At 42.6% G+C, this 27,634-nt stretch overlaps 1 protein-coding gene and 1 long non-coding RNA gene across 4 annotated transcripts; one reads left to right on the plus strand and one right to left on the minus strand.

The window, feature by feature from the left end:
* Positions 1-138: 138 nt before the first annotated feature.
* Positions 139-23,629, minus strand: CTNNB1 (catenin beta 1). Of its 3 annotated transcripts, XM_068404939.1 has the most exons (17): positions 23,346-23,629; positions 22,556-22,765; positions 8,444-8,501; positions 7,723-7,950; positions 7,332-7,585; positions 7,004-7,242; positions 6,719-6,920; positions 6,262-6,406; positions 5,753-5,856; positions 5,329-5,667; positions 4,925-5,083; positions 3,874-3,993; positions 3,567-3,717; positions 3,351-3,472; positions 2,190-2,250; positions 1,216-1,436; positions 139-918 (listed from the first exon to the last, which is right to left on the minus strand). In XM_068404939.1, the coding sequence occupies exons 3-16, from the start codon at positions 8,454-8,456 to the stop codon at positions 1,228-1,230; spliced, it is 2,346 nt and encodes a 781-aa protein (XP_068261040.1). In that variant the 5' UTR covers positions 8,457-8,501; positions 22,556-22,765; positions 23,346-23,629; the 3' UTR covers positions 139-918; positions 1,216-1,227. The 3 variants fall into 3 exon arrangements, with proteins under 3 accessions (XP_068261040.1, XP_068261039.1, XP_068261041.1); XM_068404938.1 differs by lacking the exon at positions 22,556-22,765; XM_068404940.1 differs by lacking the exons at positions 1,216-1,436; positions 22,556-22,765.
* A 258-nt stretch (positions 23,630-23,887) lies between these two features.
* On the plus strand, positions 23,888-26,556 carry LOC137665929 (uncharacterized). Its single transcript, XR_011048564.1, has 3 exons — positions 23,888-23,920; positions 24,823-24,946; positions 25,551-26,556. It is a non-coding gene; the product is annotated as an uncharacterized lncRNA (long non-coding RNA).
* The last annotated feature ends 1,078 nt before the right edge of the window (positions 26,557-27,634 follow it).

Below are 27,634 nucleotides of genomic sequence, written 5' to 3' on the forward strand. Positions count from 1 at the left end.
ACTGTTCCTTAGGGGGATGGAAGAGGTAAACAGTTCTTGGCTTCCTCCTCTGAAGTTGTTGTGCAATCCCAGGACAATTTTCAGAAAACTTGTTAAGACACAAATATACTTTATGATCTGAAATAACTTGACACAGAGTGAATTAAAAGTTTACTTTAATTTTGAACCATTTTATAACTGCATTTGTCTCATGAAGCATCTGTATCACAGCAGGCTACAATAACTTTGGGATAAAAGGCAACTGGTAAACTGTCCAATACAAGGTTCCAAATAAACAGTTCTTACTGGCCCCTACCCAGACATATCCCAGATAAAGTTTTTGATCAAAAACATGAAATAGATCCACCTGCTTATTTTAAGCATATTAAAAAAGGAAACTAATTGGACCATTTCTATTTGTCTAGTTTTTTATACAAAAAGGCTACACAATGTTACACTTTATTCAGAATACAGTTAGAGCGATTATGAATTAGTGTTCTACACCTTTACTCAATCCTTAAAAATTAGAAACTGCTGTAGCATATTCACTATAACTTAATACTACAAGAGACTTTAAAAAAAAAAAAACTAACAACAATTACTGCGAAAAGAAAGGCTACTTCCAAAGCAAGCAAGGTCAGTACCATTACAGAGATTTAAAAAAAATAATAAATTTTTAACAAGCAAGGCTAGGGTTTGATAAATTCCATCTTGCAATTCATTCTTGTGCATTCTTCATTTCTTGAATCACTCCCAAAATCCATTTGTATTATTACTCCTCGACCAAAAAGGACCAGAACAAAAAGTTTACTTCAATTGTTCCCATAGGAAACTCAGCTTGGTTAGTGTGTCAGGCACTTTCTGAGATACTAGCCCACCCCTCGAGCCCTCTCAGCAACTCTACAGGCCAATCAATGCAAGTTCATTCAGATGATACAGCTGCAAAGAGAAAAAAAAAAAAACAGGGGTCAGTGTTCCTGAGTAAAGGCTGTTGTCGCACACGAAGACTGCACAAAGCCAGTGCACAAGGCATTACAGTTAATTACTTCCACGCTTCATGGCAAAAGTCAGTTCGGAGTGTACTGATCATGTGTTTCCAGAGCGTTTATTCACTATTCTGGCACACTGGGACCCAACTGAGCCAATCCCTCCCTGCCAACCAAGTCCTCAAGTCCAGGCATCTCTCTCTTTTTCTCTTTTTGTTTTGTTTTTAAATTCAAGGTTGGAGCTTCTTACCTAAAGGATGATTTACAGGTCAGTATCGAACCAGGCCAACTGATTACTGTCACCTGGAGGCAGCCCATCCATAAGGTCCTGGGCATGGCCAAGATCTGGCAGACCATCAACTGGGTAGTCAGCACCAGGGTGGTGGCCACCCATTTCATGTTCCATCATAGGGTCCATACCCAAGGCATCCTGACCGTATCCGCCAGAGTGGAAAGAACGGTAGCTAGGATCTAAGAAAGTTAAAGGTGGCAGAGGGAAAAAAAGCATAATGTTAACAGATGTTAGATGCATCAGAAGCTGCAAGTATCAGTGTGTGAGAAGATCTTTGTAGCCATCTAATTTTTTTTCTAGTTCAGCCAAGTTCAAAACAATCTGCTGCCTGCCCTTAATGGCTATTCCATTGTTCAAAACAGCCTTCCAGTACGATTCTGCAGACAAAGCACACTGCAGTCAGAAGCACGAGCAGATTCCAGCCAAGCCATTAGTCTGCACAATCAACAGTACTAACATTTAACAATACTGCAGCAAAACCAGGCTCCAAGACTGTAGACTTGCTTCTGAAAGACTAGTCAAAAATAGCTTAGAATTCCTTAGGGATAGGCTTGTGTTCAAGTCTATGGACACTTACAGACTAATACATTCAATACCAGCTTTTGTTTTAAAGAAAAACTGCACTATTGGAATTGTCAAGTCCATTTGTAAAGGATTTAAAAGATTTCTGGAAACAACAGCTCAGCAGGAGATTCTCCCACAAGACTGAGACAAGAGACACCAGTTTTGCACATTTGTACGGCTCCCATTTGAGTGCTGCCAGTGGTGTTGCAAAAACTGGTTATTTGAACTGGCAGTTCCCCATCTGCCTGTCAGTTTGCAACACCTTGTGAAGAGTGATTCACTCTTCACTCATTTGCAGTTCTGCTTTGAAATCTATGACTTGACTTCATCCAACTTAAGTTTAGTCACGGGGAACAGAAGAGACATACCATCTGGGCGGTATCCAAGAGGTTCTCCCTGGGCACCAATATCAAGTCCGAGATCTGCTGTCTAGATGTACACAAAAAGTTACAAAACAGTTTTAATGTCAGGTCTTTGGGCCAGTATTAGTAATTCTGAGTTTAAAAAGTGTAAGAGCCAGCTTTAGGCATAGGAATCCATAGATCACTGGAAGGAGGGTTGTGTTTGGAAACACAGAAAAAATGGGGCAGGTCTAGGAACACTCCCCCTCAGATACACCTGCCCAACTCCTGCAAGTCAGCTCTTCAGAGATTCCCGAGCCAGCAACAGAGCGTTTTGGAGTTCTGAAGGGACCTCCCCCCGTTTGTCCAATTACAGCAGTAACTGACTGTCTGCAGTGTAACTGCATAACTCCAGTCTCAAAGAGATATGCCATTGCAGCTTTTTTTTTTTTTCCACATCACTGTGGTAGATGATATATATTTTAAGAACACAGAAAAGTAAGCACTGAAATAGTACAAATCAAGGGCTACTGTCCTTTATTTAGTAAATACATACAAGGTAAGACAAGCTAGGCTCCTGAATCTTAAGAATCTGGGGGAAGACAGAGACTTAGTGAAACCTTCCCTCTACCCCATGCACAGTTTTCCATCTCAATTCACTGTGTAGCCCTTTAAGCATGAAAAAAGGCAATGTGTGATCATCAGCCTGCAAGCATGTTCAAGCGTCAAAGCTCAATTCTAAGCAGAACACAAGTTGCATCCCCACCCCAAGATTATTAGTCCTACATAATTTGCTTGATAGAAGCCTCACAGGATATGTTTTATGTTTATGCTTCCCTCATGTCACTCATGCCTCAGTTTTTCCATTCAGAGTTCATGAGGTTCTGACAAGCAGTACAGAAACATACAAAGTTCTTCTATACACCTTCGCACACTGATGAACATAAATGAGAATTATAAACCTTAGCAGCAGTAGAGAATGCTTCCTATCTGCAAGGGAAGAAACAGCTATAAGGCTGCTTGCCACAGGTTCACTGAACCTGAACATTTAGAGAGAGTAAAGAAGGTACAGCCATGTGTAAAGCTGGACCTGTATCACTGCTGGCATCTACACTGCACTACTGGAAGGAGGGAGGACTTGTAAGCAAGGTGTCCCCAAGGAACCATTAATACAAAGACACAACTCACCTCGTTCCACGCCATTGGCTCAGTCCGGAACAGAGAGCTCGTCAATTCAACCGAAAGTCGCTTCTTATAGTCTTGTGGTTTGTCCTCAGACATTCTGAACAGCACCGCGGCTGCGTATGTTGCTATTGAAAGAAAAGTTATTTTAGTAGAGGTCGAGACTTCTAATAACTTTTCTAACAAACACAAGTATGAAACCTCTCTTTTAAGTTCACTTACCAACACCCTCATTCCTAGAATGAAGCAGTTCTGTTAAAGGGGCAGTTGCACCTTCAGCTTCGATTGCTTCAGCTGCTTCCTTGTCTTGAGCCAGTTCACAAAGTACACCTGCAGCTACTCTCTGGATATTCTCAATGGGAGAGTACAACAACTGTAACCAAAAGACACAAGAGTTTCTTTAGCTGTTTTACTTGAAACGAGCGCAATCTTCAGCACAATCTCAGTTAGCAGTTCTACCAAGGAAGCGTAAGATATTTTACTAGTTTTTCCAGTACGTACTATAACATTTTTTTGAGCTCTTGCTTACCTGCACAAATAGTGGAATGGTATTTAGACCCCTGATTACGATTCGATTATGAACATCACGTGCAAGAATATGCAGGGCTCCAGTGCAGCCCTCAACGATCTCTTCCATACGCACACCCTCCTAGTTAGGGAAAGAAAAGATACTTGTTGAAGTTGAGATACTGCGTGCTGTCTTCTAAAACGACTGTCAGGAAGTTGATCACCCTGTAAACAAACCAGCCAAACTTGTCCCCTTGCCCTGCACACACCCCACTTTCCCCAACAGGGCTCATATCCACTATCTACTGCTGGCCTTCAAACTTATCCCTGCTAGGAGCCAGCCCAGTTTATCCACCTAAAATCAGTAACTGAAGCATCTCAGTGGAACTCCTCCCAGTGTTCTCATTTTTATTTCAGTTCATTGTAAACTTCATGGATTAGCTTGGCAGTTTACTGAGTTTGAAACAGAGGTTATCAGTAACAAAGCGGTCCCCCCTGCCTCTGCAAGCATTAACTACACTCCTGTACTAGGAGGTACTGCTTCCATTTTTGCCCATGCTAAGGCAACTTCTGCTTTGTTAATGTGCTTAACGGGGCAAAAAAAATTGAGACTGATCTTGCCACACTGCCCTGGTACCTAAACAGGTAACAAGTATGGAGCCTGTACAGCTTCTCAGTACTTTTACAGCCCTAAGCACCCTTGAAAATACACAATAAGCTGTGATTGATAGTATTCTTAAATGCACAGTTCCAACAAGGATGAGGTTCCTGGTAGAGAACTACTTCCCTTGCCAGAGTAGGCAAAAACCAGTATTTCTCTCATCTATAGCATTCAGAATTAAATGCTCAAGAGGTTCTTCATAGAATAAGAACCAAGGTTGTGATGTTTTCTTTACGAAAAACTTTAGATCTGCCAAGACAGAATTATCAGCACACTAAGAGAATAACATGAATTAGAGCAGATGATAAGACAACAGCTATTTAGGCCAAACAATGCATGGCTGAGGCACACTGACAGATGAGGAGTTAGAGAGACATTTTACACGTAACTTCAGTTTGTGGGGGCTGCTTACCACGAACTGCTGTTGTGTTCCACCCATGGAAGTACGTCGCTGGGTATCTTGATGTGCTCTAACCAGCAACTGAACTAGCCTTGGAATAGCACCTTGTTCACGCAGCGGGGCGTGGTTTGCAGGACAGAGAGCAAGATTGCGGATCAAGCCAACGGTAGCCTGCAGTTAAGGAAGGGGGTGGGGAATAAAAAAGCATGACAGGTGTGCTTGCTGTTAGCCATTTTTTTTTAATCAGTTGATCCCAAATGCTTAAATCTCTAATAGACAACTCTTACGTTGCTCAATTGAAACAACTTTCCCACCATCTGTTCCCCAACACCTTGGAAACAAAGTATTTTTCACAGTTAAGGTTACCTTAAAAAAGTACCAGTTTTCAGCCCTGAAAGCTGTTAACTATTATTTACCTTGATCAAAGGCCAGTGTGATGGTGGGTGCAACAGTTTAACCACCACTGGGAGTCCATAATGGAGACGTACTGCATTTTGAGCCATCTCAGCTTCTTGGTGTCTGCTGGTGAGGTGACGGAGCGCACAAATAGCAGGTTCTGTGATATCTTCCCTGTCTCCAGCCCGAAGAACTGTGCGCACGAGAGCCTCAATGCCACCAACCTGACACACCATCATCTTGTTCTTGTAATTGTTGCAGGTAAGGTTAGAAAGGATGCCAGCAGCACAAGTCACAACATTAATATCATCTGATCCTAAAAGCTGAACAAGAGTTCCTAGAAGGCCTTCCATTCCCTCCTGCAAAAAAAGGGGGAAGAAAAATTTAGTCTCTCTCTTCCACTACGTTGGCTTTTGATCCTGATCTGTTAGAAAAGCCATTTACCTGCTTTGTTGCAGCATCTGACAGATTTCTCAGAGTCCAGAGACAGTTCTGGACAAGACGCTGGCTTGGATCTGTGAGGTGGAGTCCCAAAGCTTGCATCCCACCTAGAAGATGGTACAGATTTGACACCATTATTCAGATGCTCATCTTGTGAACAGTCAGGTCCTTCTCTTCCTTGAAGTCTGAGGGCCTATCTCACAAGCTTCTGGACCTTTCTTGGCATTAGTATCATAATATGGCAAGGGCCTAACCCTTTATCACATAGAAGAAAACCCTGAGATTCTTTACAATTCTCAGCCACTAAGCCATCCAGCCAACACCATAGTAGACTCACTTAAAACATAGCGCCTCTCATTCTTCTGTATACTAAAGGCCTCAAACTAGTTATGGACCGAAGGACTAAACCAAGTTCAAGTTTTGATGCTAGCAGCTTCTGTTCTTGTGTGAAATGTACTGATCCTGCAGTACCGTATAGCTTTTTAAGTTATCAATGGGTACAAGGGACTTACCAGCTTCAACAATAGCAGGTTTGTTGCTGGAGCAGACTGACAACACCTTCAGCACCCTACTTGTGGTCCACAATAGTTTCTCATAAGTATAGGTCCTCATTATGTTTACTAGAGCCTGCGGTCCACCGCTTGCCAGAATAATCAGCTGAAAGGCAGCAAAAATAACATTCATCTGTCACTTCCTGTGCATATCAGTAGGTAGTAATCGTTGCTGGCTTACAGATCTCTAAAAAACTGTTCACATCTGATCAGGTCTAAGTTTTGCAGTCTCACTATAAGCATGACTGCATTTCCGCAAAGTAACTCCTGCATCCCTCACCTCTTGCAAGGTCAGGACGGACTGGGAAAAGCCCAACTTGGCTGAAGATTCAGAATAAGGAGGTCAGTACATAGGAACTGTTAGGCCATTCATAGCAAGCTTGCTTGTTTTAAGTGCTTCAATAGCAGAGACACTTACCTTACTTTCTTGATTGCCATACGCTAAAATCTGAAGGCAGTCCGTTGTGATGGCCAAGAATTTGACATTTGTCTTGTTGAGCAAGGCAACCATTTTCTGCAGCCCACCAGCTAGACGGACAGCCATTTTGGCTCCTTCCTGATGTAACAGGAGATTGTGAAGAGTTGTAATGGCATAGAACAGCACAGAGTCCACTGGGGACCTACAGAAGGAAAAAACACGTGAGTACCTGCATCTACCAGTACCAACTAAAAACCACAAGTACTATCTTAGTAGTCCACATACCCAAGCATTTTAACCAAAGCAGGGATGCCTCCTGATTTGAAGATTGCCAACAAGCCTTCACGGTGATGTGAGAGATTGTGTAGTGTACCTGCAGTACAACGGGCTGTTTCCACATCGTTTGTATTTTGCATGGTACGTACAATAGCAGATACCATTTGAGGAGATCTCATAATAGCATGGCGAGACGCTTCCTTTTTGGATAACTGATGAACCATAACTGCAGCCTTGTTGACCACCACCTACAGAAATATTTGAGGAAAGCTTTTAGTTTTAAGGCCATTGAAGAAGCCCCACAAGGAAGCTACACTGAGGCAAAGAAAATGCTTACCTGGTCCTCATCATTCAACAGTTTGGTCAGTTCTGGGATTGCACGAGTTGCAAGTTCAGCATCATCTTGGTAGTTTATCAAATTAACAACAGCATGTTTTAACATCTGGGATGGCTCAGCCAGGCGTTGCACATTAGTTGGATGAGCAGCATCAAACTGCGTGGATGGGATTTGCATTCCTTCATCCAGTGTTTCAGGGAACATAGCTGCACGCACTCTCTGAGCTCTAGTCATTGCATACTGGCCATCAATATCTGAAAAAGAAGGTAAGTCGTTACCTCAAACCAGGAATAAAAAGCTCATCTTCTAGATTGGTAACAATTCAGTATTTAGGTTTCTGTATTGTTAAGCTGCATCTCTAAGCAAACCAGTGTAATGGGAAAGGCCTTACCAGCAACTTGCTCCTGGGTAAAGGACTGAGAAAATCCCTGCTCCCACTCATATAGGACTTGTGTCGTGTCCACATCTTCCTCTTCAGGATTTCCCTTGCCACTCAAGGAAGGAGCAGTTGTTGTGGCACCGGAATGGATGCCAGAGTCCAGATATGATTGTTGTTGCCAATGACTGACTGCTGCTTTTCTGTCTGGCTCCATTGCCATATCCAACTCCATCAAGTCAGCTGTAAGAAATCATTGTTGAACAATTAAGTTTAGTTCAATTACTCCAGCATGTATTAATCCTTCAAGAGATGACACAGATTTTAAATGAAAGTAAACTGATATAAACAACTACCTCAACCCAGCAGAGGTAGCAGTGCAAGTGAGACAGCAGTTTTAAACAGAGGCTTTACATCAAACCAGCGCAGACACGTATAAACCCGACTAACAGGCAGAGCAATCACGGCTATTGGGACTGTCTTAGTCTACTGCTTAAAGGTTCCCTTTTCCACGTACTATGATTATGTACTTGACTGTACTTAAGGGACCCAAAATGCTTACAATGACAAACTTGTTTGTAGGTTTGAGGTCCAGTGGCAAGGTATTAATTACTGTAGTATAGCAGACATTATTCAATCCAAGTGACTTTAAAAAGTTCAAAAAGGGGAGCCAGTTTAACTGCTCTTTATTAGAACTGCTACATTCTAACAACAGAAATTGTGATGCATTATATACCTTGGGTTGCCATGTTCCTTGTGCTCCCAGAACTCTTTCCTGCTACCTTTCAGAAATCCTAAAAAAGAGCAAAGTTACAACTTATTAAACACTAATCAGAGCTAGTAAGACAAGACTTCATATTAGAACACCAGAATTGCAAACTAAGGCTTCGCACATCTTGCCATTTCAGTACTACGGTGAGTATATTCAAATGCTAATTAGCAAACCCCCATGGACAGAGATGCAAAAGAATGAGATATATCACCCAGACTTTTTCTGGCAGACTATATGTAAGATATATTCTCCTCTTGAAGATGCAAGAGAAAAAGAATTGAAGACTGACCAAGATAGAGCCATTTTTTACTTCTCTATCCTTGCATAAGATGAAGTCCAGACATTAAATTCCTCAGCTTGAACATGCCACAAAGATGAGGGCTAAATATCAGACTTCCTCATTTCCCTCAAAGACTACTACTCTCAAGATACTAGCAAAACTGTTTGACAAAGGGCTACAACACAGATTTTCACAGGGAAAGATGAAATGACCATTTAAGGCAAGCTGCTATTATTTCAGTGGTACAAAGACTACCTAAAGAGTTATAATTGAACCTCCTCCTTTACTCCTTTCCTGTACCACAAGAAGAAAGGTTTCTTCCTACACAAAATACTATTCCTTGAAGTTAAACTGAAAATTGAACCAGCCTTATAAACAAATGCTCTCCTTTAGCTGCACACATTAAGTTACCAAACTCACTTTTCTTTTTGTGCAGAAAGCCAAGATAATTGCAGGCAGGAGGCTAAAATATGATCAAATGCCCTACCAAAATCTTCAGTGTGCACCTCCATTTGATATCACCAAGCAGTACAGAAGTATTTGTACCATAAATCTGTAGCTGTCTCTTCACTAACTCAGAGAAATTTGAGGCTACAGCTTCACAATGGGTCACTCAAAGCTGTCATACTTTTATTTCATTTGCTCCCCTTCCCCCCACAGTCCGACAGTGTTTTCAGCACAGACACAGAGCTGGTGACAGCCTGTTCTGGGAGCTAGCCAAGCACAAACATTTGTAGTGGTAACTAGTGCAGTGAGCAAAACCATCTCTTCCAGCAATCAGCTTTCAATGTGCCATTAGGTGTTAGAGCTATGCTGATCAAAACATTCCTAGACAATGAAGTAAAGGCAAGCCACTAATCTCTTTAAAGGTCAGGTTTGCAGTACTGGGTCAGGAGGACAAAGTCCATTTGATGCCGTATTTGTGTAAAGACAGATTTCCCAGTTTAAGAGTTTCCTTCAGGAGCAGCTTTCAGAAAGTCGTAATTAAACAGAAGACAGGCCTGCAGTTTTAAGAGTCTCACTGAATAGGTTAGGTAACTCTGAGGCAAGCTTATATTTCACTGCCTCTGAGCCGCTGCAGGATCCTCCAGCAGCTCCTGAGCAAACTCGTTGCTTTGCTGGACAAATGCCAGTGCTGTTTGTCCTGACTCTGCACTCCCGCAACTTTTTGGCAGCAACCCTTCCCTGGCTCTTTTAAAATGGACAGTAGATCTGCATCTGCAGCAGATAAGCAGCATTGAGCTGATTTAAGACATAACACAACATACAGTAAATACCCTGCTATGCAGCTGGAAACACTTAGGTCCCTAAAACGGTCCTACTCCACAGCCTGGAAGAGACTGGCCAACTTAGTCTATTCCTCACAATCTGCACGGAGGATGCACTGACAATACAACCATTTCTTCCCACTCCCTTGAAGAGTGGATTCTTCCAACATGCTGTTAGGAGTGTGGGAGTAGCAGTGGTAATGGGAAGGAAAAACTAAGTCATGCTGTCAGTCCACCAGTAATACAAAAATTCCTGAGTACCTAAATTGGAGGAAGTGCCTATGCAACAGCTTGATAGGTCCCTGCAGGTCTTCTGCATTGTCAGCCCCACTAACACCTTCCAAACAGTAAGAAGTGGAATAGCACCAAAAGTACAATTTGTATCTTTGCTGCCCGTAGTCCTCACTGTAAGTCAGATGCAACATTTCTAATAGCAAACTGGGCAAGATCTAGCTGCTATACGCAATTCGCAATATGCTTAGCACAAAAGATCTATTTTTATTGTAACCTTTTCTTGTCTCCTCCTATCAGGAGGCTGCTGATAAAAACGATCACCAAACTAGTTCTGAAGTTAACATACTGCTAGATGAACCAGCCAAGAGCATTGACTATGCTTTGAGATATTTACTACCGCCTCATATTCAAACATGATATACGGGGCTTGGGAACAACATTTACATCCTTCCACTGTCGAATTCTGCACAAATGAAGGCAGCTGGCCTACAGCAACTGCACTCTGAAATGGTTGTTTCAGTTTCTGCAGCCTGAAGAGATCAGAATAGTAGCTGTGCCATTTGGTATAATACAACAGACCGGACTAGCCACTGAACTGCAACGCTATTCCAAAATAAAGCTGAAGAACATCTACAAAATAGCAATGAATACTACTGAATTAAGTGTGCAAAACTGCATTATCAGTCAGATGATATTCAGTCTTTGAAATGCTGACCTTAGATCAGCCTGCTAGCTGCACCTGGAAGTTTCTAACATCCTAATCTCCTTTTCATACCCCTGTAACCCCCCAGCAATTCCAGGTAGCATGTTTTTATTTAGATGGGAAATTGGTTTTAATCCTAAGAGTTCAAAATAGCTGCAGACTAAAGGTAGCCAGGGAAAAGGGGTACGTCTGTTTGGTTTTAGGGTTTCTGTAACTGACTGTGTTCCCATATTTTCATTCCCATTCTCTTCTCATTTTACAAGGGGGTAAACTGAGTCCAGACAAGCTGCAGACTTGTCTTCCTGTGTGTCACTGACAAGGTTAACTGCTACACATGCAAAGGGAGCAACCAACCCAGAGGAGGTACAAATGTTTGTGCTGTTCATTTTCCTGACAGAAACTGGATCAATACCTGCAGCGTGGGGGTGAGGTGGTGGGGGAGTGGAAACAAACAAAAACCCCACCCTGCTAGGATAATTAAGATTGTAGTCTTCAACCATGAAGCATATAGCAGCTCCTTTAAATCGAGCACCTATTCAAATTTATTGGAGGACACATGACTAGTGACATTACATTGTCAAGGTCAGTAGTACAGAGCTTAACCATCAGGAAGAGGCAGAAGGACTGAGTATACTTTACAAACAAACTTTAGCATAACAGCAAGTTTCTGTCAGCCTCACTATTTTTAAAAGACTATGTGATACTCAGAATTCACGTCTGAATTTTGATAAATGTCATGTCATACAGAAGTTCATATGGATGTACTGCCAGGACTTATGGGGCTGTTAACTTCTTTCTTAAAAACCTCCTCCTCCCCCATGACACTATCCACTTGTTTGGCAAGCATTATCAGCTTTGGGTTTAAATGGAGGTTGGTTTTTTTTTAAACTATATATTAAATTCCTCATATTAAGAGCAATGTAAGATGTTGTACTAGACTGTATTGTGTACCATCAGTCCCAACCTTACATATGAACACTAAAAAACTGAGAAAAAGCGTTCTCCAAGCTTAGCAGGCTTACGAGCTACTAATTTCAAGTTACTACAGAACACAATTCAAATTTCTTGGTTTTCAAAGGAATGAAAGAGGAGGAGTATTTTGATTACGAGTAAAACTTAGGCATTAAATTCGGATTTTGGAGAAGAGTTAGGCACGTGCCAAGGAAGTCAACAAACCTATAGCATTTCTCAAATCTGAACAATAATTCTAAACAGCTTCACAGAATCACAGAATCACAGAATGTTAGGGATTGGAAGGGACCTCGAAAGATCATCTAGTCCAATCCCCCTGCCGGGGCAGGATTGCCTAGACCATATCACACAGGAACGCGTCCAGGCGGGTTTTGAATGTCTCCAGAGAAGGAGACTCCACAACCTCTCTGGGCAGCCTGTTCCAGTGTTCAGTCACCCTTACAGTAAAGAAGTTTTTCCTCAAATTTAAGTGGAACCTCCTGTGCTCCAGCTTGCACCCATTGCCCCTTGTCCTTCAATAAAACCTAGACAATTTTATTTCTAAAGCTGTTAAACTCCATTAGGACACAGAGCACAATGAATTGTTTATTTCTATTCTGTCTTACAGAGGACAGGAACTAAGAGAATAGCCAGATCTAGGGGGGTGAATATCAGCCTGACATTTACCTGCTTGGTATATCAAAACTACAGCACATTTGCACCTCTGCTGCAGTTTATCTAAGATAAACCCATTTTCAGTGTCAGCTAAGCCATTTTGTAAGCCTATGAAACAGCTCATATTTGCAGCTTGTATTAAATAAAAATGTAACCATCTTCTTTCAAGGTTACTACCTTAATCTCGATACAATCTCTTCATTAAGATTGACTCAAATTACAGCTGACTGATCTGATAAGCAGTTCCCCTCCCCTCTGTAAAGCAAGGCAAACTTGAAGTTTGCAAGTCTTCCAGAAATCTTTTGCTTGAGAGCAGCATTTTACTAACCCTTCTATGAAAACTGAAGGCTGACACATCCAATCACCATGATTTATTTAAAGGGAACATGTCTACTGACCATGTTTTCATACATTTCTCTATGTCTTGTCTAGGACAGGCCAAGCAACTGCATCTTTAAATTAACCATCAGTGCTGAATGACACATTTTCTTAAGTAGAACAAGCAGATCTTCTTGTGACAGTTACAGGAGTTAAAAACATGGATCATCTACATACAAATGAAAAGAAGTACATGTACCAGAAAATAGTTTTCTCCAAGTGCTCAGAAGTTATTGCAACCACTACCAAGGTGTTACTGGAAGTATTCTTTTAGTCTAATTTTATAACTGGTGTTGTTTCAGGCAGCTGCCTGTCAATTATGTTGCCTGTGTATCTGCTTTACAAAGAGTCAGTAGCCAAAATATACAGGCAACATCAATTCCACAACTAATAACACCACGTAACTACAGCATTCATTCCTATGTCCCAAGAACAGAAATATAAGAACTAAATTTAGCAGAAGCTTCCTAATTAACCTTAGTTTTCAAGTGCAGATGCAGGAAATACACTCAATTAAGGATTTTTAAATAAAAAAATCCTTTGATCTTATCCTGGAAGTTGTGACTCTTTTTTTCTACAAAATGAGCACAGGGAAATCATCTAAGTATGACAATACTGAGATTGGAAACATCAAAGAAGCTTTCGGAGTGTAGAAGCTCTTTCAGGTATGAGTGGCTGACCTGCCTCCTTACACAATTTTTGGTCTAACCTACCCCACAGCTATAAGCACTCTTGCAACAAGCAAGCCTACTTCTACTGCTTTTAGTCTTAGGAAGACATGATCCAACTGAAACAGTCACTTTAATATTCATTAGGAATAGCACTAAACTGATTAACAGGAAGCCTAAAAGAATTTTAGTTATTTTTCTTCCGTCAAAGATGAAGCCTATAAATCAGTTTATACCTGCCTACCAACTAATTTTTTTTTTTTTTCCCACAGGGAAAGCCAAAAGTCTTAGTCTAGCTGAAGAAAACACAACAGCTACAATTTGAGAGGGAGAGAAGGAGGAATGAAGTTACAGGTGACCTGTAAGAACTGATTTATAGATTGCCTATCCACAGATGAAAACAAGGATAGTACTTGTGGAAAGTAATGAGCCAGGGTATTTGCATTCAGTTTCTAACTTAGATGATTCTAGTTTTGGATTAAGAAGGGAGATGATAACCTGGGAAGTTAAAAGGTTTGTCATTTGCCTGGTAGGTCTCCATTTAGGAAACTTTCATTTTCTGTCTTTGAAGGTTAAACAAGCTCAAGAATATTTACCACCAGAAATCTGTTTTAAACTTCTAATTATTCTTTATCCAAATGGCGATCAAGTCCTCTTCTCCCATATCCTTCCAGATATTCCAAATAAAACATAACTTTGAGGATTTTTGTCTGGTTTCTATTGAGCTCTGGGGTAAAGTATGCTTTGTAGGCAATTTTGGAGGCCTTTCATGTATCAGATGCTTCTGTAAGACTAGTAAGAAGTCCTGAAAGTACAATTTCAGTGTTGTGTGGTTTAAGGGATTTTAGAAGCTTGCTGTAGGAATGACAGTTTTGGTTTACAATTTTTCTACACAATGAACAGAATATCCTTTATTTCAAAGTAGAAACAGGTAACATGCTTGAGTTTCACTCTGAAGACTTATTTAAAAAAAATTAATTATTCTTGTACAAAGGTACCACACAGGATTAAATACAAGTTTTCCTTAAATACATTCCATATCAACAAAACAAGTACTGAACAGCATTCCCATATGCTGTCTAAAGTAACAGCATCTGCAGTCCTCAGTCACTTTGTCAACTCTGTAAGGAACAGCTGTATGCAGTGAGTGGAGATTATTTTGAAGTTAAAGCTATATACAAGCTTTAGAGGGCCTTGATTATTGTCAAATTAGTCATTCACCAGTAGTGACTTCTAGATTAAGAAATTCAATTTTTCAAATGCTTCCTCATACCAGCAGTTTAAGGACCTGGACGGACAAAAACTACTATGAAACTCATTGAAAACTGGCTCTCAAATAATGGTTTAAGGCTGCAAATTATCACATTAAACAAAGCAATGAACCACTTATGTATTTTTGGAGATAGTAAAGTTAAGGTTTACCTTATTATCTGTACCAGGAACCAGAATATAAAACTTCACATTTTATATTAATGGCAGGCTTCCTTCAGCTTTCGGCAAGATGATACTTAATATTTTGTCATAGGCCATCTGAAGATCTCATAAGTAAATGGAAGTAACTTACAGAGTATGTAACACCAAAAGGAAACAAGTCAAACCATACAAAAAACAGTCAAAACACATGCTGTGTTTTCCCAGCTCTAAGAGAAAAAAAAAACACCATGGGTTTTCACAGCTTTAAAACATTTCTATCTTCTTTCAGGTTAGATGATAGACACACTCATCTGTAGCCTTCACTACCACCTCGGAAGAAACACCATAGCAAGAGATAGAGCAGCATTACTGTATTTAAGTGTTGTGCTAAGATGTAGCAACCTCAACTATTTCAGTAGTTCTATTGAAAACTAAGAGCTACCAATAGTGACAGGAATCTTAACCTGCATGCCACAGCATGCACCCCTACTGAAGTCCAGCTTACCGATCCTAGACTGCAACAGGCAAACTCATTCATAAACATTAACTCATGAAAAAACTGCTCTGGTCATTTCCTCAAGCAACATTTGCTTAACATTGCTCCCTCCAACCACTAAGTAAGCGATAAACTCCTGTGATAAGCTCAGTATCCTATGCAATCCATCCAACTTGAATTTATCGAAACTAGAATACTTGAGGCAATGCATTCTACTGATGCCTGCAGAAAGACAGAAGATGCCTTGCAAACAGCAATATGTTCTATTTTACATTTAGCTAATCAGATCGCAGTAAGTTTGACTCTGAACCCAGAATATACAACAGTCCTAAGGTGTTCTTTAGAATCTCTTAATAATAAGACCTGAAAGTCTGTTTCTCCTGTCAAACATTAGGAAATTAAAAAAAAACTGAATAGTAGCTGCTTAACTGACATTTTCAAAGGTTAACAGGTTGCAACTTCCAAGCTTTAAATATCCTTAATACATGCTGAAAGAGGCAAACTAGCTCAGATAATCCACAGAATTTAAGTGGAAGAGGGGTATTTGACAGCACACACACAGATCTGCCAATGCTTACTACAAGTTACCTCTGCTTTCAGCCACTGTTTTTTTGCTGCTTCATTTCTGCTTATTTCTTTTTTCCTTCAGGCATCTCAGTCTGCTATTACATCAATTGTTCTGGCTTTTCAGCCTTTGTGTCCTGCCTTAGAAGTTATCTAAAAATTCCTTTCCATAACATAAAGGCAGAAGAGCCTCCCTACACTAGCTTTTATAAGTTCTGTTTTGTAAGAGTTCATTTGATGCCATATCACAAAATAGTGTTATGCCTGTCTATTTTCAGTCATCTGAGCAATCTAAGACCAATTAAGAGCACAGAGTAGAGTTTCTATTCACATGCTCATTACCTAAAGCAAACAGCATACAAATATTTCTGTTCTTGGTAGACTTCTCTAAGAAAGTTGGTAACAACTGCTTAATGGAACTGAAGTGCAGGCATCCAGTAGTCTTGGCTAGACTTAAACACTTGGTTAGCTGTATTGTAAGAGGATTTATTCATCAAAAAATGTCTAGTGAAGGAAAAATTCAGGTTACAAGGACAGAAAATGAGGCTTATCTTTGAATCTGTGCAGCCTCAGGCAGACATGGCAGAGGGGAGGGAAAGGGGCCACAAGAACTTTACAACACTGCTCTAAGGCTCCATTCTACCACACTTCCATTAGGACTGGAGCACTATGGAGTGTTCTGATACTACAGGACACTCACCTGTTTTAGCCTCCCCTTCCTCGCAAAAGGGACAGCAGGCTAGTAAAGAATCACACTTCCTAGCCAGCTTGCCAAATGATCAACTGTCACAAATCGTTAAGTTTCAAGTGCAGTTTAGACTATAATGTAAGTTTATTAAAATCCACATTTTGTTTTGCTCACCGTAAGTACAGAATGCCACACAGAACATAGGTAGTTTTAATCGATCACTGAAGAGCAACTTTAGCCACTGACTGAAAGTTCAGGTAACAAAATGTATCACAAATGGACTTCCTTAGCTTTCCCTGCCAGATGGGATATCTTTCAGCTGCAGGCATTGAGTGTCACTGAAACACAGCATTTAGGCTCTAACAGCTTGTGCAATTAGTCAGGGTCTCCACAGGTACTAAGGTTTAAGTACCCTTTTAAAAACAACCCATTAGAAGTTTCAATAAAGCAACAGTTAACATTTGTCTGAGAGCAAGGGTCAGCCAACAAATACTTGAGATAACTTATCTATAAAATGAGAACCTGGAGGAGAACTCAGAACAAGCACATCAGGTAAGTTACTAAAAAAAGTAAACTTCACCTGGGCACTGATCTGCACAATCATTCTAAGAGATGAACTTTCAAACTTCAGAACCTGCCAAGAAGCCTCCCCAAAAGCAAAGCTGGCAATATCATATAAAGGTTCTCAGATACCTTTGATGCACAGTACTTTAGTCTTTAGGGCAGACATTTCAGAGAAACTTTAGTGGAAATTACATATTGATAGGACACCTAGAGATGTCAAAAGGTACTTGGTAGCAGTTACCTACCACCACGATTTCTTATAACTATCAGTGGTGCCCTACAGAATTTTGTTTGATGCTGGCCAGAGCCTAAGGCTGCCAGAGTCCCATGGCTGGGTATACCATGCAATGTAAAGACCACACCTTTTCACATAGTCCCATACTCTTTGCTACTTAAAAGCATACTTATACTGTCATATCTGAAATCTCACAGCACTGGATCTTGTCACTTCAGAGACGTTACAGTGTTTGGATCCACAGCACGATTATTTTGCCCTTTACCTAGAGAAACATTCAAGAGTTGCAAGAGGTCTGTCAACACAATCCTTTATATTCAAAATCATGGGCAAGTGTATCAGCAGCTTCTAACAAGATCTGCAAATAAAACAGCTCTCCCAGAGAGCTACACTTTCCACACTGGGTATTTGTTTGTCCTCTGTAGAAGTCTCTGGTTGTTTCCAAGAGCTATAAGCAGCAGCTGTGCTCAAGCTGACAGAGAAATTATCAGGTCATGTTTGAAAGTAATGTTTTAAGAGATCTCTTCACTGGCAAATATACTGCAACACTAGCAAAATCTATCACTTTATTAATAGGCAAGACTAGCTCCAAGCACCTACATATCCTTCACTGTCTAAGAGAGGAGCTGATTATAATCTTAACATTTATGATGAGATGGGAGGAACTGCTTCAGCTACTTATCAGGTGTTACACATCCAGCTTGAGAACAAAAGTGATACATACTCTTCTCCACATGATATACATACCAATCATTCGACAGCAGTTTGCAGCTCAGTATTAAAGGATTGGTATGGCAGTTTCAAGTTTATTAACTTGCATTAAGTTCGTAACAAGATTATCATCCCAATTACTCTTATGTCTTGTTTTGACCAACTAAGCACCACCAACCCATGCAAGTAACCTCAAAACAGTTACTAAGTCACTTCTGTTCAGCAGTGGATTTACTCCGAGATCTTCTGGTGACCAGCAAGCATTTCCAATTAGGGTTTCATGCAGCATTCATTATGTTTTAATATCTTCATGGGTGAGCAAAACATTAAGAGCAGTTTTATTATCATAGCTTAGAAAGTTGTCACCTCTTATTTGCAGGACACAGTTAGGTGTCTACATTATGAATACTCCTGCCTTTCCCAGTTAGGGATAAGCTAGCGTTTCTGTCTAAGGTTTATTTTGCCACCTGTACTCACCTAAGAACTTGCACTGATTTGCAGCTTTTGGTCCATGTTTTCCTACTTTCACTAAGCAAGATGTCTGTAGTAGAGATGGCAGTAGCCAGCATCAAACATCATTCTTTACTCTTACCTAGCCACACACACAAAAAAAAGCTGCCATCATGACCATTTAAAGATAACCTATAAGAACTTAGACAAATATTATACCATATTTCATTTAACACAAAGTTCAGCAACAAACCACTGCCAGCCCTCAGGCTTCCTGCCCACTTAGTTTTGTGTGTCAAAAGACACTTAATGGTTCTGCAGTCATTGATCATGACCATATACATCACTAACAAGGTCCACAGCCACTATGTTACAAAAGTATCTTTCCCTCCCGTCTGTACAGAACTTAAAACATTTATTTCCACTCTAATACAGCAACTATTTAGCAAGCAATCTCCCTTCCAAACCAATAAGTATCTAACCATAATCTAGTTTCTTTTTAGGCTGCAACCATGTAGCCAGCCCTGAACATGGATGTTAAACATTAATCTCCATGGTTTAAGAAACCAGAGTGATTAGTCTTAATTGCACTGACACTAATGAAATACTTACAAATCTGGAAGTGTCTGCCTTTGCTTGTCTGTCAGAATAACCATGTATTTACAACAATACATACGGACACTCCAAAAATTACTGTTTAAGCAACAAACGTGCTAATGAAGTCTGACACCTGTGAGATGTTTCTTCAACTCACTTTTAATTACAGCAAACTGACAAGGCAACAGCATTTATCAGCACCTTTAGGATGTTAAGGTTTCTGGCCACTGGAGGGCACCTGAATTGTTGCCAGGACCATACCGAACTACTTGCTACACTTGCTGCAGAGTTGGCAAACTTCTCCCATTTATACAAGTCTATTTAGCACAGTAAGGCAGCCTAGAAATGCTAGTTCCAGCAAATACACTTACAGTGCATACTGTGCATTCGCCAACTCCAGTAAGATCCAGCTAGCTCATACTACCTTTTTAAAAACAGCAACCTAGAATACTAAATTAACTCTTTCAACCTTTAAGGGAATTAATTTATTCCTCAAACAAGGCTCCAGAGTTGATTTAGTATTAAGTAATAGAGCGAGTACTTTACTTCTGCAATACTAATCCACCCAGTGTACCTTGTTTCCTCAAGGAACTTGGAGCATTAACAAAAAGTTCTTCTGTAACGAAAGCTGTAAGCAACATCTGCACCCATACTTCCCAAGGTGACAAAAGCATAGGACACATTTGCTTTCACATCAAATCAGAGTCAACAGATTCACAAGCACAGGCTGAGCTACAGGCATATGTTTCACCTGCTCACCTTATCAATTTGGTGTTCCATATAGACAGAAATGCCAGAATGAGACTTCAATTAATTCTCTTACTTGCACTTGAAGTTACCCATCAGTGCAAAAAACTTCTGTCTCCTCTCTTCTCATGAGGGGCAACACAGGCCACACAACGCTAGCATATTAAGACTACCCTCTTGAGCTAAAGCCTGATCACAGACCACACCAAGTTTTAGCTTGGAATCAAGTGCCAGAAACCGATATTAAAAGTTAACCACCGTCAGGCTACTGTTGGCAAGTCTACTTGCCTATGTTGGCAAGTCTAACCAATTCAGTTGGTGCATAACACCAAAGCACCCCCAAAACAAGTCTTCCAATGCTTAACTAGAAAGTCAGCAATACTGCCCTGCCCATCTGACCAGGATAATCATTTTATCTAAAGAGACAAGAAAAGTCACATGCAATACTTACTGCCGAGGAGTTTGCAGAATTTTGCAAAGTTAATGCGGTGCCATTTCTAACTTACCAAACAGTCAGCCAGCAAGGCAGTGGGCTCCAAGCTCACAAATGTGAGCTGTGAGGACCCAAGAGCAAGTCCCAACTGGCTGCGGTTTCTCACAGAGTTTTATCAGGCTTCATTAAGTATGATGCTCAAGATAAGTAAGGTCAGTCCTGATTTTCCTGCCACAGTATGCAGTCTACCAGAGTCACAGAACAAGTTTTGCTGCAAGCAACTGCATGATCATCACAACCCTTGCATTACCAGCTTTAACTATGAATTAGCATGAGTGATTTTGATTACTGCTGTATTTGCACACTAGTCTGCCTACTAGACAATATTTTGCAGAAACATCCTTGCCCAGGAGTTTCAGACTGCACATTCAGACTTCAGTTTATACGACTGAAGCTTACAATAGCCACGTTCCCTGCTCCATTCTTGCTACTTCCCTTTCCACCCCTCAAAATCCTGCAAAATTAGTTTAGAAGGCTGCTAGTACTAACTTGTTGTCTTTACATCTAAATTAACTTTCTGAAGTATTGTATTCTGAAGACTTAAACTTGAGGTTTTGGTGATGTTAAGTCATGGAAGACCAACATCTGTTTCACAACGAAACTGTATGTCTGATGGGCAACCAGGTTTCATGGCTAAGATTTGACAAGCCAGCTACTGACACACCACGTAGTCAAAGCAAAACACTAGTGTTTATAGCAGACTGTGTATCAAGCAAGAAGGCCAGACTATTTATTGCTTAGGCAAGAAAAAGGAAGCTTGGTTTACCAAGGATGTAACACATTTGAAGAACTGAATTTTTCAATCAAGCTTTACCTTGTATTAAATCCTTGCTTTTAGAAGCTATTGTGCATTCCATTGTCCTTTCCATCAAAATGTTTTTACTTATTTCTCCCCTAGACTCTTTGAAATGATCAGCCATACAGACCAACATGAACATTCCCACACATATCAGTTTATACCTAAATGGAAAATATCTGAACCAATAACCAAGCAAACATGACATTTCTTTAGAACAACCCCAGAACAGCAAGACACTTGATATGATTTTATACTGAATGGCTGAATTTGAAGAGCCTTAAAGCCTTGTCTGAACACCTAGGTAGCCTCTTTCAACATTAACAGCCATTAGGCAATCGACACAGTAGCCGCATACCTGCAGCTGTCAGCACTTTTTAATTAAAGGTGCAAGATTAACATTAGGTTCCTGGACTGTCAGTTACCGAAATTCATGTTATAACTTGGCCCAATAAACACCAGTAAGTTTTGCCCTTTGTGGTGTTCTAAAGCCTTGCAGTAGTACCTTTTTGTCATTCAGAAGCAAAATCATAACTGTAAGTTGCTCTCTAGTGTGTCTGAACTTAGTATCAAGAAACCACCAATACTCTTTCAGGTAGTTTTCTTCTCTTTGCCTTTACTATAGTCTCAGCACATAAAGGTCCTGTTTGACTAAAACCGCTCCTTGATTTCCCTCCATCGACCCCAGCATACCAGCCCAGCCTCTTTCCATTCACCACTTGCATACTTTGGGGGATGGGAGGACCACAGATGTCTGGAATATACAGATATCAGAACAATGGCTGCTCCATGCGAAAGAGATCAAGAAAAAGTAGCCGATTACAAAGATCAACACTGCCATTCCTAAAGTCACAAGTTGCCCACAGTACCTTCGCAGCCCGTCCTTTCTTCCTAGGAGGGATAATCTTCAGTAGAGGTTTTTGGGAAGACATTCAAAAGAGAAGCAGCCCGACATCCTACATCAAGTTTTAGCTAGAGAAGAATTTAAGGTTTTGCTAGACTTAAGAAACCTCGCTGTTCCGGGAGCAGCTAATCACGCACAAAAGAGAGATGAACTAAGCTTTTAGGGGAAAAAAAAATTACATCTGGAGCTCCCTGTTCCACGGGAAATCAGAAACAAGCGCCCTACATCCTACTGGGAGTAATAGCAAGTTGCCTCACACACCTCAGAAGTGCGATAGTTTGGGGGGCTGGAGCCCCCCGAGTCGGCCACGGAAAGCAGCAGGCGGGCCCCCACGCTGCCCAGGTCATTCGCTCCGAGACTCCGGTAACGTGGGTGTTAAAAGCTTAATTTGATTGCTCCCAGCTCCGGGGAGCTTCATTTCGGTGACACTCAGCAGAAGAAACACAACCTCTCCAGCAAACAGGCATGCGACTAAGACCGAAAACCCACAAGGCAACAGATTAGTTATCTCCCGCTGACTGCAGTGACCGTGATTAGTTAATTATATTGGGTACAAATAAACCCGTCCCCTGCTCTCCTTCCCCTCCTATCACGCACGGTGGTCTGCAGCCCACCAGCGAGCCAGTACCCCCACACACCTTAAAAAAAAATGCACGAAAGTACCCCGGCCTCGGCTGCAAATGCTGCCAGAAGCGGAGACCCGGGCGGCAGAGACTCGCCCTATCCCGCAGACCCGAGCGACCACCCCCTCGCCCCAGGACGAGCTTCCCAAGAGACACCTCGGGAGCTGCAGCTGCCGCCTCCTGCAACCGCGCAGCTGTCCGGACCTCCCAAAACAAGAGCCCTCTCCCCCTTTCCTGCCCCCACCTCCACCCAGGCAGCGTCCCCCGCCCCCTCCAGCCCCGTTCTTCCCGCCTCAGAGCCGGGCACACCCTGGATCCCCCAACGCCGTGGGACGCAGCGCCCGCTCCCGCCCGCCCCGGCGGCCGCTGAGAGAGGGCGGCCCGGCCCGAGCTCGCCCCAAGTTGCCGCGGGAGAAAGTGGCACTAACGTTGCAGGGAAGCGAAAGCGCAGGGCTCCCCTGGGCTCTGGCTGCTGCTGCTGCCGCCCGGGCGATCCCAGTCCGGTCCGTCTTTCCTTCCTTGTCCCCCCGCCTCCTCCTCCTCGCTCGGCTCTTCACCGACGGCGGTACCCCCGCCGCTGCCTCCCGGGTGGCGACCGTGCGGGGCGGCGGTGTTAGTCCCCCTTGCCCCGAGCTCCGCCGCTGCTCCCACCGCCAAACCGAGCGAGAGGCTTAAAATGGCGTCTCTCACAAGGAGGTTCTTATAGCGAGGGCCGGACTCGGCTGTATCCTGCCGCCGCGGCCGGGCCCGCCGCGCAGCATTCCACAAGCACCCAGCGCACAGGCCAGGGGGAGGAGAAATAGTGCCCGGCTTCCAGGGCGGAGGGAGACAGAGAGCAGCAGCGGAGGGAAGCGGCTTAAGAGCGGGGTGGGGAGGGGGGGAAGGCCGTGGCGGCTGCGGTGCGGCGGGGGGAGGCAGGGCAAGGCTGGCCGAGCCGAGCCGGCGGAGGGGAGCAGCGGCATAAGGGGCGGGGGGAGACCAGCGAAGGCACCTTATCCCGGAGGTGGGGAGGAAGGATCTGAGTTTCCGGCTGGGAGCGAAGTTGTTACCTGAGGGTGGCGTAGAGGCGGCTGGGGAGGGGGTGCAGCTGGGGGGATTAGCCCGGGGTCCCGTTTTGGGGCGGGGGGGGGGGGCGAAGGGCGAGTGCGACTTCCCCCCGCCTTTAATTTCGCGTTTCGTTGCCTGGGGATTTTTATTTTTTTAAGCGCACGCCACCTACTGCAGCGAAACTCCGTCCTCCCAAGCGCTTGTCGCCAAGTCCGGGAGACTCCCGGGCTGTTGAATCGAGGTAAAACAGCCCCGGCGCTGGGCTGGGGCAGCCCGCCGAGCTGCCGCCCCCGCCGCCGCCCCGCCCCGGTTCGGCTCGGCCTGGCCCGGCCCGGCCAGCAGCGGGAAGGCCGGGGGAGCCCGCGAAGGTGGCGGCGGGGCCGGGGCCGGCTCACGTCGGCGGAAACGCGCCCCGCTCTGCCCTTGTAAATATTTGTCAGGAAGCAGTTGCCAAAGAAAGTATCTCGTTATGCAATTTATTTATTTTTTATGGAAGAAGCGAGCTTCCCCCCTCCCCCAACTTCTTCCTCCCCCTCGCCCGCCCCTCGTCTCTTCAGTGAGTCGTAAAAATAGGAAAATATTATGAATCGCACAAGGTTTACCGCGGCGCGCAGCGCCTTGTGAAGGCACGTCCGCGGCAGCCCCTCGCTCAGCGTGCTCGGGCTTGCACGGCGAAATGTTCCGCAGACTTTTTCCATGTACCGTCTTGCACTGGCAAAGTGTGTTTAACCTACCGGGGGAAAAAAAAAATATGCACCCTCCCCACACACATGAAACAAGGACCGTGTATACCGACGTGTTTATGTAAAACAGACGTTGCTAGTGAAAGACTGATTTTTTTTTTTTTTTTCTCCCCAGTATAAATGTGCTTTGGCACCAGCGGATGTTGGGGCTTGACTTCTTGGTCCTGCGCTGGAGGGCTTCGTGCAGCCTCTCGCTCCCCACCAGCCTCCGGCTTCTGTGGTTCTTGCAGCAGGGAGATGTGTGGTTCACACCTTTATACCTGTTTTTCCACTGATAATACTGTTTTAAATGGGCTCTTGAGTTTCCACTCAGGAAGTTACACTTAAAGATTTTTTTTTCCCCCATTGATTTATTCAGTAATATGTAGTGTTGGACTAAAGGAGCCTCTTCCACAGTGCTACTTGATTTTCACGTCAACTGCTTTTTTTTTGAATCGGTGCTTTTTAAAACGGGATTTCTCCCTGTGGGGGGGAGAAAAAAAAGTAATGTAAGGCTTGCTGTACACAAAAGGCACCCCAACAGGCAACCCTCGAAAGCAGACCTGGCATGGGTGGCAGGGGGCCTCAACCCAGCGGGGCAAGTGCAGGGGAGGGGTCCTGAGCCTGCGGGTTGGCTGTCACTACGAAAATGGCTCTCGGAAGGCAGGGGTGATAAAAAATCCTTCTTTCCTCCCCGCTCCCCCCTGCTGTTGCGGAGCATGTAGCAATCATCCCTCCGTCAGCCTCCCTGTGCAGTGGGCAACCTCAGGTCCCCGCTAGTAAGGAAATGAAATGCCACCTGGACAACCCTGAAGTCAGAGGTTCAAGAAATACAGCTTTCCTTGTCGTGCTCTTTTCTCTTAGGACTGTTGCCCATTTTGACAATGCTGGCCAAAAGGAAGGCAAGAACGAGGGCGACCGACGGCAAGAGTTGGCAAAGCAAATCCTGCCAGATCAGGGGCAGCGGGCTGTGAATGCTCATCACCTTCCAGGGGAGTTACCTGGTGCAGCTATGAGCAGAAGGACCTTGCCGTTCTTGACATCAGAAGTTTGATTCCAATTTACAATAAGAGTCAGAGAAAGTATTTCTGGAGTTTGATTTGGGCATTACAGAAGAAGAAAAGAGTGTGGGGGGAAGAGTTAATTTCTTTGTCCACCTCCCTTTCTCAGCTGCCTTCCTCTACAACCTTGGGAAAATCTGCTCTGCCTCGGTTTCACCCTCTGTAAAATGGGAATAGTAACACTGACAGGCCCCTCCTTTGAGATCCCTGGATCAAAGGTACTATATAAGTTCAAAGTGCTGTTTCTATAGGGCATTATTTCCAAATTCACTATAAGCAATTCCATTGGGTACTTGATAACAACAGTAGAATCAGTCAAACGCCCTTGATGCATTGCATGGTCCCAGATACCTTTCAGAGCCTCTTTGTGTGCCATCCCACCCCCTGAGGTCTGCAGGGATGGGGCTTTTGGAGCCTGGATTTTGCAGGAGCAGGAGGGGTACAGTCCGTGTCTTTGCTTCTGGCCCCTGAACTATGGACCGCTTTTCTTTTTGACCTGACGAGGACAACTGGAACTAGCCCTTTTAAAAACAGGTTTAAAACATGCAACTTCATATATATCTAAAAATTTCATAAGGCCTTTAGCACATAATGCTAAACTCTTGTTGATTTTGGGTTGTTTTGCATGGTGTGTTGTCGTTTTAATCTGTTATTTGTTTCACTGCAAAGTGGTTAGGATGCTTTTGGATCATTGCTAATAGAAATTTGGTTCATATTAGCTTTGCAATTTTTAGCTATTAGGTAGCTAACCATTTTCTGAAATTTCACCTTTTTAAAAAATAAACTACCCCAGAAAAAACAGTATCTTAATAGCTCGAAGTGTTACAATTACAATTAACTTGTTATATTGTTCTTTCAAATATAAAAATGTTCCTAAAATACATTTTGTGCTTCTAATTTTTCTAAAATACAGTGTGTTACAGTCCACTATCAAAACAAGAAGAGTAAATGTTGTATTAGATATTACAGTGCGGGGCTTCATGAGTAAATTCACAAACAGTCCGGTTCTTCTTCTACTTTTCTTCCCCCCCGCCGCCCCAAGAAGCACTGTGTGTATATATGCAGCTTCAGAAGTTTCCTTATAACTCTTTTATACTTTAATAGGTTTGTTTTGGTGGCTGTTTGCTAGATGAGTATGCTGCAGACATATTTTTTTTTAAAAGGTCAAGCAGCCTCCTAACATGTCCATTGTGTACCACTGCAGTAAGAAATCCTCAGTGCAAAGGAGAGCTTCATGGTTAAATTTTAAAAGATAATGATTTAAATCTTTTTGTTAGCCTCTTTTTTTACATCCTTAGCACTGCTTTTGGAGAGTCAACTTTTGACATGGTAGAAAGCAGGAAGCCCGTTAATTAAAAATAACAAAAAGCTAAAGGTAAACTTAGTTGGTCACCTTTCCTTCTGAAATCCTGGCATTTAGCTGTGTTTGTAAGGAACATAGTAACGAATGAGTAGCCACGGCAGTAGTATAAGGACAAAGCAAAATTACCAGTTACGGAAATATCTAGGGCTCTGGGCCTGAATCTTTGATTTCCCATATGGATCTTAAAAACGGATGCATAATTGGCTTCTAACCATGCATATTCTAGGAACATATTCAAGAATCAACTACAGGTATTTTTTCAGACACTGACTAAATATATATTCACTTCTCAGCAAAAAAAATACATCATTTTGATCCTCTTAGAAAAAGAAAAAAATATAAGGAATCTTCTTCCAGTGAAGCGAAATTGTCATGTATTAAAAAAGTCATGTATTTTCACTTTTATACAGGAGTGAAGGGGAAAAGAGAGGAGATGTTTGCAGTATTTAAGCACTCTGAGATACAGGACTAATCAATGTAACTTCTGCCTCCTACTTGAGACCTACAATTTATTAATACACGTC

Source organism: Nyctibius grandis, chromosome 7 (assembly GCF_013368605.1).
Source record: "Nyctibius grandis isolate bNycGra1 chromosome 7, bNycGra1.pri, whole genome shotgun sequence".
NCBI classification, from domain to species: domain Eukaryota; kingdom Metazoa; phylum Chordata; class Aves; order Nyctibiiformes; family Nyctibiidae; genus Nyctibius; species Nyctibius grandis.